The following is a 17,976-nucleotide window of genomic DNA, read 5'->3' on the forward strand; positions in this document are numbered from 1 at the left end:
CCCGGCTGTAGATCATTGCCCCGTTAAGCTGCCTCAGAAGTCAAACGTGTGCAAACGCTGCCTGCAGAGTCATTGCCTGATAGGCCTTTGTGGTGAGCAGGACGGCCGAGGGACGTGAGAGAACGTCGCGAGGCCGGTGGTGCGATTGCTAATGAGCAGCACCTGTGAAGCACACCGGTCTCGCATCTCTCACGGAGGAGCGGAAGCATAAAGGGGGAGCGACGGGGTGGATGATCGAGAGAGGAACAGGCCTGCTTTTGTTTGTATTTTGTTATATTTTATTTTGGTAGCCAGCAGTCGTCCGTGAGGGGCTGCTGGCAGGTATTTATATTTTATTTTCGGTAGCCAGCAGTTCCGTGAGGGACTGCTGGCAGGTATTTTGTTTGTTTATTTCATTTAAATAAAGTTTTATTTGATTGTTCTCCGGTTCCCGCCTCCTTACCTGAACATTGCTACAGCCTTATACACTCACTGGCCACTTTATTAGGTACCCCATGCTAGTAACGGGTTGGACCCCCTTTTGCCTTCAGAACTGCCTCAATTCTTCGTGGCATAGATTCAACAAGGTGCTGGAAGCATTCCTCAGGGAGTTTGGTCCATATTGACATGATGGCATCACACAGTTGCCGCAGATTTGTCGGCTGCACATCCATGATGCGAATCTCCCGTTCCACCACATCCCAAAGATGCTCTATTGGGTTGAGATCTGGTGACTGTGGAGGCCATTTTAGTACAGTGAACTCATTGTCATGTTCAAGAAACCAATTTGAAATGATTAGAGCTTTGTGACATGGTGGAAGTAGCCATCAGAGGATGGGTACATGGTGGCCATAAAGGGATGGACATGGTCAGAAACAATGCTCAGGTAGGCCGTGGCATTTAAACGATGCCCAATTGGCACTAAGGGGCCTAAAGTGTGCCAGGAAAACATCCCCCACACCATTACACCACCACCACCAGCCTGCACAGTGGTAACAAGGCATGATGGTTCCATGTTCTCATTCTGTTTACGCCAAATTCTGACTCTAACATCTGAATGTCTCAACAGAAATCGAGACTCATCAGACCAGGCAACATTTTTCCAGTCTTCAACTGTTCAATTTTGGTGAGCTCTTGCAAATTGTAGCCTCTTTTTCCTATTTGTAGTGGAGATGAGTGGTACCCGGTGGAGTCTTCTGCTGTTGTAGCCCATCCGCCTCAAGGTTGTGCGTGTTGTGGCTTCACAAATGCTTTGCTGCATACCTCGGTTGTAACGAGTGGTTATTTCAGTCACTGTTGCCCTTCTATCAGCTCGAACCAGTCTGGCCATTCTCCTCTGACCTCTGGGATCAACAAGGCATTTTCGCCCACAGAACTGCCACTCACTGGATGTTTTTTCTTTTTCGGACCATTCTCTGTAAACCCTAGAGATGGTTGTGCGTGAAAATCCCAGTAGATTAGCAGTTTCTGAAATACTCAGACCAGCCCTTCTGGCACCAACAATCATGCCACGTTCAAAGTCACTCAAATCAACTTTCTTCCCCATACTGATGCTTGGTTTGAACTGCAGGAGATTGTCTTGACCATGTCTACATGCCTAAATGCACTGAGTTGCCGCCATGTGATTGGCTGCTTAGAAATTAAGTGTTAACGAGCAGTTGGACAGGTGTACCTAATAAAGTGGCCGGTGAGTGTATATACTCATATATACAGTTCACTCCAAAAGTATTTGAACAGTGAGGCTAGGGCTGGGCGGTATGACGGTATATATCGTTACCGCGGTAGAAAATGTCAACCGTAACAGATTTTTTCATTCTGTGTATACCGCGACATATAAATAAGTGGGCGTGGTTAACTCGCGTGCAGCGCGTGTGAGACTGAAACACTGAGTGTCAATGTCAAAGAAACATGGAGAAAGCAGATCAAGAGGATCCAAAAAGGAATTACGTTTTCTAAAGGGTTGTTGTTGTTGTTAACGTGATATTTTCGGGGGGAAAGGCGCAGCAGTTAATTGGAGCAGTGCAGCACCCGTAGGCTACAGTTTAACGTTAGAAGAGTGCACGTTCGCAACGGGGAAAGCAAATTGACAACAACAGTTTATATATCAATATCGTAACGAATAGAAATAACCTTAAATAATGCCACTGAACCAGCTGATAAAATCTTCCTTTGATTCGTTCGTACGTGATTACAACTTGACACTCAAATTAACCGATAGCATTTTACTGATGCAAAAGACGCAGGCTATGGTCAAATAATGACGCAGTTACAAGATGTGTATAATTTAAACTAGGCTACTTAGTCAACACTAACAGTCACTGCTGTTCGGTTTTCAAACTGCTGCTCTCCTTCTAGTCACTTCTGAACTTCTCTTGATTAAAGCGCAGGGTGACGGGTTGCCAGATATCACAAAAAGAGCAAAACAAGCCCCTTAAAAACGCAGTGTATAATAAGCAGACATGGCAAAATTGTACCGGGGAACACATTTAAACATACCTGGTATTACTATCCTACAAAATTAAAAGGAAGTAATTTATCATGAATAGAATAGTTCAATATAAAATATTCAGATATTATAGACTGATAATGAAGTAAAGCATAACATGAGATTGGAAAATTATTCAGCAACACTGTATTTAAAGTTTAATTCCACCTATGAGTTGTATTTAATATCAATCAGTTGGGGGCAGTTCATCTAAAAGTTGATGAGTGTGTTTTGTTTACTATATTTAGCTATCAAAATAGTTTACCAAAGAAATAATTTACCAAATAAGAGAAAAAGAATTTTCATTTCTAAAGTATTTGGGTTTATTTATTATACAAAGCCCGTTTTGTCGATTTTTCGAGAATTAACTACATATATAAATAACTATATTGTGAAATATATCGTTACCGTGAAATACAATTAGTCATACCGTGAAATAGAATTTTGGTCATACCGCCCACCCCTAAGTGAGGCCAATTCCTTTATTTTTTCCGTAGACTGAAAACATTTGGGTTTGACATCAAAAGATGAATATGAGACAAGAGATCAACATTTCAGCTTTTATTTCCAGGTATTTACTGGATCTGATATACAACTTAAAAGATATAGCCTTATGTTTGAGCCCACCCATTGCTCATGTGACCAAAAGTATTGGAACAGATTAACTTAAAATAGATTAAAGTGAATAAGACGTAATATTTAGTTGCAAATCCTTTGCTTGCAATAACTGGATCAAGCCTGTGACCCATTGAGCAAACTTTTGCATTCTTCTTTTGTAAAGCTTTTCCAGCCTTTCACTGCAGCCTCTTTCAGTTGTTGTTTGTTTTGGGGGGTTACTCCCTTCAGCCTCTTTTTTAGCAGGTAAAATGCATGTGTAACCCCTCCATCCGGGTCCTTCTCACCCCGCTCTGAGCGGGTCTCGAAACCTGGGTCTCCGGCATGAGAGTCAGGCGCTCTAACAAGGAGGCTAAAGACTGCAGCCTCTAGCATCTGTCGCTAGAGAGCCTTTTGAGATCAGAGGAGTGAGGTTTACTCGCACAGCAACTACTAGCTGGCCTCCGTTACACATGCTCTATAGGGTTTAAGTCTGGAGATTGACTTGGCCAGTCTAAAACCTTCCACTTCTTGCCCCTGATGAACTCCTGTTGTTTTGGCACTGTGTTTTGGGTCATTATCTTGCTGCATGATGAAGGATCAGTTTGGTTGCATCTTTCTGTAAATTGGCAGACAAAATGTTTCTGTACACTTCATTTCAGTTCATTTTGCTGCTGCCATCATGCGTTACATCAGGGCTATTCAATTAATTTGGAATTGGGGCCAGTTCATGAAACTGAAGCAAAATAAGGGGCCGGAGAATATGAGTAATTATGGTAACAAATAAAGAAATTACAACAACATACTGAAGGAATCAATATATTCTATTTTCTATTTCTATTTCGCCTCATAGGCTACTGCATGAAATAATTTACAATTATTTAACCATAGTCATGCGCTATATGACACTACCCATATGTAATAACTACACTCAGTGGCGTAAATTTGTTTTAAAAAGTGGTTTAATATATCTTTAAATAAGGTCTAGTAATGTATGTTCAAGAGTGTATTCAAATGGTCCAGTGGCAGAACTTTTGCCAAGCGTGTCAGAGGGTGTGGGTTCTAATCCGGGCTCGAATAGGTTTTTTTCTTTTTCTCATCAAAACCGATTATGTTTATCAATGGTTGAATATGAGGCAGGGACACGTTTGTGTGCATTTTGTTTTGTAATTTCACCGGAACGAATAGACGAGACGACTCCACAATGGATTGAAGCGCGCGTACGTGTGAAGACTGCGCGAGCCACAAGAGAACACTGTATCCGCGCCACTGATCGCTGTGGCAACAAGCACTTTGATCACTTGATTTCAAAAACACGCCTCTTATTTAACAAACGAACTAAATGAATGCTCTGCTAGTTAACTGGATATTTTTTATTTATTTGTATAGGCTACATTCGTGCCGCGAGATGTTTCAAAAGTGGTGGGGACAATTCGCACCCGCAAATTACACCTAAAAGGCCGGTTCAAAATCCCTCAGGGGCCTGACCCGGCCCGGGGGCCGCCAATTGAATAGCCCGCCGTCCCAGTAGAAGCCATGCAAGCCCAAGCCATGACATTACCTCCACCGTGTTTCAAAGATGAGCTTGTATGTTTGGGATCATGAGCAGATCCTTTTTTTCTCCAAACTTTAGCCTTTCCATCACGTTAATCGTGGTCTCATCAGTCCATAAAACTTTGCCCCAGAATGTTTGAGGCTTGTCTCTGTACTTTTGGGCAAATTCCAGCCTGGCCTTCATATTCTTCTTGCTAAAGTGAGGTTTGCATCTTTTGGTGTAGCCTCTGTACTTTTGTTCATGAAGTCTTCTGCGAACAGTAGGTTGTGATACCTTAACTCCTGCCCTCTGGAGGAGGTTGCTGATGTAACAGTTGTTTTTCACCCTTAGACAGCTCTCTGGTTTTCATGTTGGTTACACGTCTAACTTTAAATGCAGTCTGCACAGGCAAAACCAAAATCTGAAACTGAGCGCAGACATTCAGTGCTGTTTATTGTTTGAATAATCAATGTAATAGGACACACCAGGGCAACAATACACACTTGCCAGTCACATGTTCCAATACTTTTGGTCACATGAGGAATGGGTGGGTTCAAACAAAAGGCTATATCTTCTAAATTGTGTTTCAGATCCAGATGTAAATACCTGGAAATAAAAGCTGTACAGTCCTCTTCAAAAACATTTGAACAGTGAGGCCAATTCCCTTTATTTTTTCTGTAGACTGAAAATATTTGGGTTTGACATCAAAAATTGAATATGAGACGAGATCAACATTTCAGCTTTTAAATGTTGAATGGTATTCAGAACAAAACAGGAACGAAAAATATAAGTGTAAAACAAACCTAAATCATAGGATTTAGGTTTGTTTTACACTTATATTTTTCCTTCCTGTTTTGTTCTGAATACCATTGAATGTAAAGGAACAAAAATACATTTATAATGTTTGTAAATGTTTCAGTATTACACATTTCTGAATGTAATATATATTTTTTTTTACTTATACACCAATGTGACATCTGTGTTTTTTTCTTTCAACGATGCAATTTTGACCCGAAACGACTTATTTTTTAAAAGTACATTAACAGCAACTTACTTCCGTTTGAGCAACTTTATAATGTTCAGAAGACACGACCAAGCCTTCATGTCACTTTTCCAACTGGAAAACTCCAGAAGGTCCATTGAAACGCTGAGAGCTTCTTCTAGATCACTCATGAGGCCTGGAAAAAAAAGCAGAAACTGATTTAAATCAAAGCGGTTTACTTTATACATTTCAGTTACTGGTGGGTGATCATAGACTTAAAGTGGAGGATGATCCTTCCAGAGCAACCCAGAACATCCTTATAACCACACAGCAACATGCTAAACACCAATCAGAAATGTCTAGTTTTCATACGTACTGGTGCTCAGCAGGAGAGAGCAGAGATCCAGCATCAGTTCATGACTCGGGACTACAGTGTGCAGAATCTGAGCAATAGAAACCAGAATAAAATAATCATTTTAATCAGACACTTTATGTACATTCTGATTGGCTGATCCATTTCCTACCCTTAATGAACCGATGAGTCTGTCATCTGGGGCATTGTGTCTCTTGAGGAACTGGTACAGGTACACATGAGCATTGGGATTGATGGGGAAATCCTTGTTGTAAGCGTAATTCTCCAGAATCTGCAGAGCGCCGTCCTCATCGTTGTAAAACTCCAGCATCTGCAGCGGATGACGCATATAGACAGCATTAGACTTGTGGATTATATTCTAAATCTTCTAAATAATATAATAGCTGTGTGTAACCAATAGACTGAAATGTAAGCCGTTAAGCACTCACAAAATATCATTTGTGCATGTAAAATCAATTAAAATATGACTTAAGTTTGTTTAGCACAAAAATACATCATTTGACCTCAGAAGACTTGGAATATATTAATTATTTTTATGATGCATTTTGACCTTTTTTGAAGCTCGTTTGATTGTCCAATGCTGTGTCTTAAAACAAATCTGCTTGTGTGTTCCACAGAGTTTTAAGTTTGAGTAAATGACGACAGAATTGTCATTTTGGTCTAAACAAACCCTTTAAACAAAGATAATTGTCAAATTGCACATGGTAAGAGTGTCTCACATTAATGTAACCCAACACAAAAGGGTCCCAGATTCCAGGCTGACTGATGATGTCCTTCAGGGTCACAGAAGCATATCTGAAGAAGCTGTGCAACTCATGGTTACGGCTCGCCTCATCTGATACCAGAAACATGGACAAGAATGCATTAAACTGGTTTACAGTGAAGACATTAGTTGTAATGCTGTTCTTTTGAACTTTCTATTCATCAAAAAATCCTGAAAAATAAAAAGGTTTCCACAAAAAAATGAAGCAGCACAACCGTTTTAAACAATAATAATAATAATAATAATAAGAAACATTTCTTGAGCAGCAAATCAGCATATTAAGATATGCATATATATAAAAAGTAAATTACATCTCAGATTCAAATTGTGATATACTAACAGCGAAGTTTTTTTGCGTTATTTGCTGTGGATAAAAGTTGTTTGAAATACCTTTACAGCGCTATACTGTTAACGGACATCCTGAAGTCCACACTGATAAAGCGCCGTTTAGACGAATTTGTAAATGTGTGCTGCGCACTTTCCTCTCAATAACAAAAATGACAGCGGTGAGAAAACAGCGGTTCAGAAAGCATCTGAATATAGTAAAGTGGATATGATGTGGATATGTTTGCACCAGCGCTGCAATATTCAGTCAAGTCACGTCACGTTTATTTATAGTCTATAGTCTACTACTATATATTGCTTTAAAGCCACAAATATCATAACTGTTATCTATAGGCCTACTGTAATTGACTGATTTGAGCAAAAGTCGTTTGACCAGTGAGTGAGCCGTACACGAGTGCAGCGTTCACCTCGGCGGTAAGCGATTGAGCCGAGCGCATTGGTATAGAGCCAGGGTTCCAGACTGCGACCAAATTGGTCGCATATGCGACCATTTTTTGAGAATGTGCGAGTTAAAATGTTATGTGGTCGCATTTGTGCGAGTGGACGCTTGAGCAACAGAACGCCGTTGTATCAGCTGCTGCAGTCCGTAACTTATGTTCAAAATGAACGAGTAGGCTACATCATGAATCCATTTTCCAAACCGTGTTTTTGACTTATTCTGAATCACTACGGTACGCCTATAATAAGTGTGTATATTCGGACTATTTTATCCCGGGGTCGTCTCGTCTCGGCTACGGAGTAGCCCAGTGCCTGCGTGACTCGCCATAGAGATTAACGGAGAGAAGTTCCGTCTACAATGTTCTTCCGCAAGACACGTGTAGTTTATTTATTGACGAACGTAGACGTCACGCGCATTGCACACTGATTGTCAAACGCGCCAATTACGAATTCACGAATTAAGGCATATAAAAATGATAAAAATGGTCTCACGAAACACAGAGCCCCTTCCTACGTCTCTCAGCGGTTATATTTTCCTCTGCCGAGCGATTACTCTCATGATCGCTCGACAGAGGAAAAGGAAATTATTATAAAATGCAGAAGGTAAGGAGTGTGAGATTGCTTTGTTACAACTATAAACTTTGATAACGAAAAATCTGTATCAGTTTATTATAATACTGTAATCTTTTAAAATGTAATGCATACATTTGAGTGTTTAATGATTTTTAAAAGATAGAAAGATGATAGATAGATAGATAGATAGATAGATAGATAGATAGATAGATAGATAGATAGATAGATAGATAGATAGATAGATAGATAGATAGATAGATAGATAGATAGATAGATAGATAGATAGATAGATAGATAGATAGATAGATAGATAGATAGATAGATAGATAGATAGATATAGATAGATAGATAGATAGATAGATAATGATACACTCACCGGCCACTTTATTAGGTACACCTGTCCAACTGCTCGTTAACACTTAATTTCTAAGCAGCCAATCACATGGCGGCAACTCAGTGCATTTAGGCATGTAGACATGGTCAAGACAATCTCCTGCAGTTCAAACCGAGCATCAGTATGGGGAAGAAAGGTGATTTGAGTGACTTTGAACGTGGCATGATTGTTGGTGCCAGAAGGGCTGGTCTGAGTATTTCAGAAACTGCTAATCTACTGGGATTTTCACGCACAACCATCTCTAGGGTTTACAGAGAATGGTCCGAAAAAGAAAAAACATCCAGTGAGCGGCAGTTCTGTGGGTGGAAATGCCTTGTTGATGCCAGAGGTCAGAGGAGAATGGCCAGACTGGTTCGAGCTGATAGAAGGGCAACAGTGACTGAAATAACCACTCGTTACAACCGAGGTATGCAGCAAAGCATTTGTGAAGCCACAACACGCACAACCTTGAGGCGGATGGGCTACAACAGCAGAAGACTCCACCGGGTACCACTCATCTCCACTACAAATAGGAAAAAGAGGCTACAATTTGCAAGAGCTCACCAAAATTGAACAGTTGAAGACTGGAAAAATGTTGCCTGGTCTGATGAGTCTCGATTTCTGTTGAGACATTCAGATGTTAGAGTCAGAATTTGGCGTAAACAGAATGAGAACATGGAACCATCATGCCTTGTTACCACTGTGCAGGCTGGTGGTGGTGGTGTAATGGTGTGGGGGATGTTTTCCTGGCACACTTTAGGCCCCTTAGTGCCAATTGGGCATCGTTTAAATGCCACGGCCTACCTGAGCATTGTTTCTGACCATGTCCATCCCTTTATGGCCACCATGTACTAGGGCTGTGTATTGGCAAGAATCTGGCGATACGATACGTATCGCGATACATGGGTCACGATTCAATATATTGCGATATATTTCGATACTGTGCATAAGGCGATATATTGCGATTTTTTTTAAAGTAGGACTACAATTTTAGAAAGTATTATTTAAAAAAAAGACATGATGTGCATAAAATTCAAACAAGTTTACTTTAGATAAACAATTCAGTACACAGAAAATCAAACTGCCAGTTTGGGATTGTGGTTCACAGGTTCTTAGTGAGCAAATTTGTATATGCTCAAGTAGGCCTTAATAAAAGAAAATACATAGCCCCTGTCACAATACATAACATACACACATGTGTGCAATCTGAAAAAAGAAAAGACATCTGTCTATGTCAATAAAAATAAATAAATGCTTGCACTATTCCTAGTACACAGGGTACATCCAACACGTTTTGTGTTGCAAAAACACGAACACAATTCAAGTCAAGTCAAGTATATTTATATAGCGCTTTTCACAATTGTATCAAAGCTTCACAGTATAAATCAAAATAACATAACAATGTTTGTTTCTTAGTGGAAAAAACATCCACGTTAGGTAGGGCTGATCAATGGTATTAATGATTGGTTAATTAATTTGAATATCCCCAATTCCTAAAGGAAACATTGAGGAACAAATATATAAATAGTCAGTTAAAGAAAATACATAGCCCCTTACTGTGACATCTAGGCTAATGCATAACACATAAGGTGCAATCTGAGGGGCAATCTGTCATTAAAAAAATGCTTGCACTATTATTCATACAGGGTACATCCAACACATACCGTAAAACTTCAAATAATAGCGAGTCCCATATAGACGCCGGTCTCTTTTACACGCCTGATGTGGCGAGTGGCGACAGGTTTGGGTAAATAAAGGCCAGTCTCAAATAGAGGCGGGGTCTGTTTTTTAGTTTCGGGTTGTATTTAATCTTTTAAAACCCGTCAAATCGTCCGCTTTTTAGCGGCTGCCAAAACAAATTTGTGTCCCGCCAAAGCCTTTTTTTATCGGTGAGTGATGTAGAATAGAAAGACTGCTGCGCTTGACAGGACGCAAACGAGCAGAGAGAGAGAGAGACAGAGAGAGAGAGTGCCCCGGCCGCGCGCGCGCACTCTCACGTCTTCAAACAACACGCGCGCTGTCTTGCTCTCTCTCCCTCGCGCATATTAATCAAAATCATAGACACTATAGGCGAGGACACTAGTGGTGCGTCTCATTCTAGCCATCTAGTGGTAGGGATTTAAACACAACATAAACGCGAACCACGGCAATAGTATGAATATTTTTGCACGTAAACTAAAAAAAAAAATCGATATTGCGTTTTTGAAAATCAATACAGTATTGCAAAATAAAATATCGCGATACTCAAGTGTATCGATTTTTTCTTACACCCCTACCATGTACCCATCCTCTGATGGCTACTTCCACCATGTCACAAAGCTCTAATCATTTCAAATTGGTTTCTTGAACATGACAATGAGTTCACTGTACTAATATGGCCTCCACAGTCACCAGATCTCAACCCGTGGAACGGGAGATTCACATCATGGATGTGCAGCCGACAAATCTGCGGCAACTGTGTGATGCCATCATGTCAATATGGACCAAACTCCCTGAGGAATGCTTCCAGCACCTTGTTGAATCTATGCCACGAAGAATTGAGGCAGTTCTGAAGGCAAAAGGGGGTCCAACCCGTTACTAGCATGGGGTACCTAATAAAGTGGCCGGTGAGTGTAGATTGTATATAATTCAAATGTAAAATGCTTAAAATTACAGATTAAAATTACTGTCCAAAATCCATGAAAATCCTGAAATTTGGCAATGATAATTAATATATTACAGGTATTTCTGCTGCAACCCAGAAAGCCTTTGCTAGCCTTGGTCCATTAAAACCACTATTCATCAGCATGCATTGATTAATCCCATGGCATGTAGCAAAAAAAAAAAAAAAAAGGTGCGACCAAATCATATGATGGTGCGACCAACTGAGAAAGTTGGTAGCACCAGTGCAACCAGTGGAAAAGTTAGTCTGGAGCCCTGTATAGAGCGGAAAATTGAGTGCCTTAATTGTAGCCTTGAGTTTCTTCCGCGAACGAACACGTCACAATAATTCCTAATTTGAATAATTCATATCCAGAATAAAGGGGCGGGGCCTGGTTGAGTTAGTTAGTAGTGTGCTGAAATTGGCAGTTATAATAAGGGGCGGGACATTTCCCAAATACGCTCGAAGTGCTCGACCAATCACAACACACCGATCCAGCCAACCAATCAGAGCACATTGTGCTTTTCAGAAGGAGGAGCTTCATAGAGACAGAAACTAAACAGAGGGTGCTTCTCAATATCCCTCCTCGTCTCCTCGCTCCTCCGTCCTCCATCCTATGACCCGGAAACCAATCGAGCCATCTTGAAGGACATCTCAATTCTCTAATTGCACCGCGAGGAGGCGAGGATCGAGGAGTGAGGAGGCTTCCAGAGGAGCTATGAGCGAGGATACACAGGTGTACCCTTTGCGGAAGAGTTTTATCGACTAAACGTGACGCACGTATCAATTCTCCTCCCCCTTCACATCTGTCACAATCATTTGAATTTATACTTTACTTTTGTATTTTACATAAACCACACAACTCTCATAATTTAACTAGGTATCTTGCTTTATTATTATTTATTATGAATTTCTTAAATAAACAAACTTTAACAACATAAGGGCAGATCCTTTGAGCACTGCTGATGACGCAGTGAAGTGACGCTCGAGTGATCAAGTATTCCAATGTATAAAAAAGCTTTCATTCAATTCCTCCGTCCTCATTTTCTTTCCTTGCAGCCTTCCCTCGCGTCCTACAGGGGGTGGAGCTGAGACGCGAGGAAAGGAAGCGAGGAAAGGAAACGAGGATGCACAAATAAGAAATGAGAAGCACCCAGAGTGTTACTGACAGACTGGGAAGAGAGGAGCTCCAACAATGGAGAATAAAGTGTCTTTTAAACATTCAAGCATGAAAACTTGTTCTACTAGAGCCCAAAAACATATTCAAGACTTTGGAAAAAAACCCCGGCATATTCAAATACAAAAAAAAAAAAAAAAAAATCCATCCTTTACTATAGATGTTAGGAAGACCCATTTTACATTGTCAGTTAATTGTTCAACATAACTCAAATATCTTCCTACCGGTTCCAGCTGTAGAGGACTTCTTCTCACACCAGATCAAGTAATCTAGGAAACCGCTGTACGCACGGATGAGATTTTTGGCCTCACCCTGAGCAATCGAGAAGTTGCCATATCTCCAGCTCTCTCCGACGGACAGCTGCCGCTTGGCTTCTTCCATCTGCCCGTTTAGTAGGAGATGAAAGCAATGCTCCAAACAGATCTACAACATTCACATCACATACTGATTAAAATGCATGCCTTGAATGCAGTGTAAATGTCGTAAAGGGGAGGTTTGGGCTTCTTAATAAAATACATACCTTCGAGAAGTTTTTGACTCCATTGTTTTTCAACTGTTCATTTACAGCGTTGAAATCTTCAGCGGTGGCGTTAGGGAGATGACGCAGAATTTCTGTGCCTATTCTCCATGTGATCTGATGGACAGAATTATGTATTCAGCAGAGAAACACAATGGCATCATCCGTACAGTAGCAAACACACACAAGACAGTAGTAAACACTAGGGCTGACTTCTAATAGTCGAGGATTCGACGATTCGATTCGGAGAGGTCTGATTCGACTATGAACCTCATAGTCGAATAGTAGGGAAGTGTTATGTAACATAGGGGTGTGACGGTTATTATATAACCGTGAGACCGACAGTTATAGTTGAACACCGTCATTAGAACTCTATAACCGCCGAAACCGTGCTATTAAAATATTTTTTACAAACATTTATCATCATAGAGAATGTTTACATACTAATATCATCTTACGAGGGAAACGGAGGCGGAGTTAGTGGTGCTTCGGAGGCTGAATGCTGGAGATGATTCGGGAGAGGTCTGTGCCCCTTTACCGATCAGAGCGCGCGCTGACACGGAGTAAAGCCTTGTTTATACTCGACGCGTCCGCACGAGCGCGAAGGTGCGCACGGCAAAAAATGACGCGCTGGGTGCGCAAGACCGGCAAGACCCCATTTCGCTTGGCTGTGTGCACAGCTTTTTTTGTAACAGCACGCGCGACGCCGCATCCGAGGATGAACGACTTCAGGCCGAATCTGCCCAAGCATGTAGGCCTACGTCTCACTGCACCGGCATGCAATTTGCGCGTCTAAATTGCAAAGTTCATTGCAAAGTTTTTTTGTTAAGGTTTTGTTTACTGTGTGTGATTTATTTAAAACAAAGCACGTTCATTGCAATTTATTTTTTTTGTTAAGGATTCATTTAAAGGTGACCTATAATTCAAAATTGAATTTACCTTGGTATAGTCAAATAACAAGAGTTCAGTGCATGGACATGACATAGAGTGAATCTCAAACTGGACTGTTTTCGCGTTCTCATTTAATTCACGTTTATGAAAAACACCCCTGAAAAACGGTCAGTTCTCCACACAATACCGACTGTGACGCAATAGTCGGGATCATTAATATGTACGCCTCAAAATATTTGCATAATGCCAGCCCTCAATGCCAGGCGGAACTGCGCAGCCGAAGCATGGCAGTTGCTCAGTGTGGATGTACACATGAACACAAAAGTATTTTTTAGTTCCTTCATCTGAGCCTCTGAAGAAACAATGGGTTAATTTTATTTTCTCTGGAAATTTCCAAACATTTCACCGACTGTTTCCTCAACTTGGGCCAATACAGAGCTGGCCTCGGATCGAGCTACCAAGCAACACTTTCTGATGTGTAATTGTTCAAGTTCAGACAGGTAATCTTTCTCTCAAAATCGTTCAATACTGTTTATGCATCAGTAAATCAAGCCAGTGACTAAAATATCAGCTTCACATCGTTTCTTTTAGTAGGATGAAAATAATCGTATTTAAATTGTGAACAAATTATATACAGAAAGCGATCAAAGAACAATCTTTCCACACAGCGCGAGTTTATCTGGACACTTGCCAAACTCGTTATGAAATCAATGACGCACGTTACTGCACAACGAAGCTCTTACTGTATTTACATCATCGTGTTTGCATTGGTGAAAGCATTAGAGAGAGTGCAGAAACTGCTTTGCAATGATAAGATCTTCATTCTCGCGATCAACACGTCATCTGCTCAATGCTCATCACGGCAACATTTTATGTGATGGGAATAGATCTAAATACTTTAAAAACATCTCACGATTCGTTAATCTCGATAGCTGTTATAGTAAAAACGTATAATAGCAGTAGTAAAAGTATTCGGGAGAGAGTTTCACATGTAATGCGTTGCTATTTCATATGCAAGCATGTCAGCCAATCACAGCAGTGGCCGCGGTTACACTGAATCCCACAGCAGACACGCCCCTTCAAACAGAGTGTTCAAATCAGAGGCTAAAAGCAGGCTAGGAAAAATGCCATTTATTTCTAAATTATGATTATTTTTTATCTAAAAAACATACTAACATTATAAGGGTAACCCAGGAAACATTATAAAAAAATAAAAAATAAACATTCTAGGGCACCTTTAATGGAAAGCACATTCATTCACTTCTAGTTGTCTTGCTGTTCATTTTAAATAAACGTAGAGCGAGTTGTCCTATAACAGACGAACAGTTATTCAAACGAACGACTAGCTGCCATCAAAAAAAAAAGAAAGAAAAGGTTCGACTATCAGTCGACTACAGCAAAATCTAACGAATCAGATTCGACTATGAAAATCCTTAGTCGAAAACAGCCCTAGTAAACACACAATAGGAGGATCCAGCAGGAAAATACAAACAAATCATCAAGTGGTTTCATGGTTTTATGATAAGAAAAATGCATGGCCTAAAAAAGCTTACTAATAATACTTACAAAACAATGTTAATCCTTATACAGTGCATTTAACTAGTAGGGGTGGTTAATCTGTCTGATTTCCCGATTTGATTTCGATTATTGAAGTCCCGATTCGATTACAGTCGTTTTTCGATTATTAACGATTCTCGATTAGCGATTATTGATTTTCCATATCACAACAGTAAACGAAAATACACTACAAAGTGATTGCAGTATTAAAAAAAGTCAGCTGCTGAATGACTTTTTATTGAGTAACAACAACTCAAAGCACTTTCTGTGTCGTGTAGTTATAACTTCACAATTATTTGTATGTAGCTTATGTTCTGTAGAACACAGAAATGAATACATCACATTGTGTTGTGACTCTTCAAGTTGAACTAAACAATAACAAATAAATGAAAGGCTTATTTCCTTTAGGAAGTAGATCAGAACCAACATACTGTAGAAATTGGACAATTTTCTTCTAGAAAGACAAGGTGTTGTTCAGGTGGAGGAAGACTGCAGGTTGCAGTCGAAACATGTCAAGGTAAAGAAAAAGTTCTCTCTCCACCTGAACACCTTGTCTTTCTAGAAGAAAATTGTCCAATTTAATCATTAAAAAGACAAAATGAAATTTTTTTAACAACTTACTGTAGCTTCAGCTTATATACTGTACTGTAGAACACAGTGACAAAATGCAACACACTAACTTGTGAGTAATCAAGTTGTACTAAACATTCACAGCTCTGGAATGACCAGATTCTTATGGAGGAAGACCAGCTGGTCCACATGTTGTGGCGTGAGTGTGCTCCGTTGTGCTGACACGATGTCTCCCGCAGTGGAGAACACTCTCTCTGCAGCAACGCTCGTACCTGGGATACATAAATATTGTATACCTGCTATAATATACCTGCTCTCACTCGCTCTGGCTGCCGTTACACGCGCTTGCTAACTGGAACTGGGCGCGTTCGTGACGTTCAACTTCCGGTATAACATTTTTTACAAAATAAAATGCAAATTTTTAAAAAAAATGTTAAATAATAAAAATATCGATTTTTTAAAATTGAATAATCGATTCATACTAGTCCATAACATACTCGCGATTAATCAATAATCGATTTTTTTCACCACCCCTATTAACTAGTATTGAACAAAACCAGGTAACAACCCACTTGTCTTGGCTTTGCAAGCACATATACGGGGGGTCATTCCATGTCAAATCAACTTTCATGGCTCAAATTTTCAAATTTTTTTGTAAATATTTTTTCTGAAGAAAGACAAACATAAATAGTAAAAAAAAAAAAATTAATAATAATATTAAATTTCATGAATGTATATTTACGGAGTAATTCACTATTTTGTAGAGAGGGTCAAAATTACAAATTTCACATGAGATTTGGAGCCAAATTTCCTTTAGAAAGATGGCAGCATCATTTTACTTTATTTATACACAGAGATTGATAGGTCTATTTAAATCCGTTTACTTTTACAATCTTTGTTGCATTATACGAATTATTAATATTTATTTAATCTGTTTGTTGAGAAGCAACTTTAAGTGACAGGCTATGGATGCAATGAACAGTGTAACAATACAGATAACGTTAATGCATGTTATGTTTATTCAGTGCAAGTGCAATGCAAAGTGAATCAACCATTTAAAAACTGATTTCATAATTCGTAAAAAAAAAAAAAAAAAATCTCTTAGCAGTTAGCACTCTAAGCAGCTTATAAGTCGACTTGGCAGAGTTTAAAGGGCTGTTGTACCTCAGAAGCCGTTGGATGCACTTTAATGCTATTCCTGGCCTCCAGTGCCTGAATGTAAGAGTTGTAATAAACCGCAGCCTCCTGCCAGTTATGAAGCAGCATCGCATCTCTGAGCCGCTTCAGACACTTTCTGTTCGACTTGGTGAAGAAGATCTCTGTGGGAACTCCTAAACATGAAAACAAATGTAGTATTGATATGACTTTATGTTAGGATAAATATGTTTGCATCTCCTTTTCTGTCCATTTAATCATTTCTTGTACACCCTGTTTAGTCACGCTCATCGGGCATGTTAGTTATTATAAGTTATAAGCAACAATGCATATGGTATAATTACTCTTTCAGCGAAGCTCTCCTTTCTTTTCTATATTGACTTGCAGTTCTATTTGTTGGTATCAGCAAACACCCTAGACTTGCTATATAAACTATGGCATGAGCACAATAAAGCTGACTTAGAGTGAACTGCACTTCTGTGTTCGTGTCATTCTCGGTCCCCAGATCTGGTGTTGCACTCTGCTCTGCAGTGATCATGGACTTCGTTTTGATATCCAATTTTAACTAACACTTTACAACATAAACAACAAGTTAGCATATGATATAATCGTAAAATTACCTTTGTCATCTGTCCACAATTCGAGGTTAACGGGCGATTTAACCAGTTCCCGATTTGTCAATTCATCCTGTGGAAAACCATCAGCCTCTACATCATCCATGGCTCACTGCTTTACGGAGAATTGCTTTCCTCTTGAGACTGTTATGAAGTATGTGAATAAAATACACCTAACACGTGGGACGTGTGAACAAAACAATTCCTCATCAAAAACATCTGACAGCGCCACCTGCCGCACGGGCGGGCAATAACACAGAGAACGCGCAGGCTGGTTAATCGATTATTGGATAAGTTGCGCTCTCGAGAAGTTTTGGCAAGTAAAATAAAGAGAAGTCCTTCTGTCTTTATTGAGCATATTATTTGTGCCTTGTAGTACTGAGTAAGAAACCTATCTATCTGTCGTTAGTTTTGT

At 39.8% G+C, this 17,976-nt stretch overlaps 1 protein-coding gene across 1 annotated transcript in view; it reads right to left on the reverse strand.

Annotated features, from left to right (window-relative positions):
- LOC130096154 (TATA box-binding protein-associated factor RNA polymerase I subunit A-like) overlaps positions 1-17,740 on the reverse strand; it is a 46,658-nt gene extending 28,918 nt beyond the window's left edge. Inside the window, exons 1-4 of the mRNA XM_056262823.1 lie at positions 17,568-17,740; positions 16,957-17,123; positions 12,778-12,891; positions 12,482-12,680 (exon numbers count right to left, since the gene is read on the reverse strand). Of these exons, the coding sequence (XP_056118798.1) occupies positions 12,482-12,680; positions 12,778-12,891; positions 16,957-17,123; positions 17,568-17,667 (580 nt within the window). The 5' untranslated portion in view covers positions 17,668-17,740. The remainder of the gene's footprint in view (positions 1-12,481; positions 12,681-12,777; positions 12,892-16,956; positions 17,124-17,567) is intronic.
- Between the last annotated feature and the right edge of the window lie 236 nt (positions 17,741-17,976).

The sequence above is a fragment of the Rhinichthys klamathensis genome, unplaced genomic scaffold (genome assembly GCF_029890125.1).
Source record: "Rhinichthys klamathensis goyatoka isolate OS25496 unplaced genomic scaffold, OSU_Roscu_1.1 h1tg000196l_1, whole genome shotgun sequence".
NCBI lineage: Eukaryota > Metazoa > Chordata > Actinopteri > Cypriniformes > Leuciscidae > Rhinichthys > Rhinichthys klamathensis.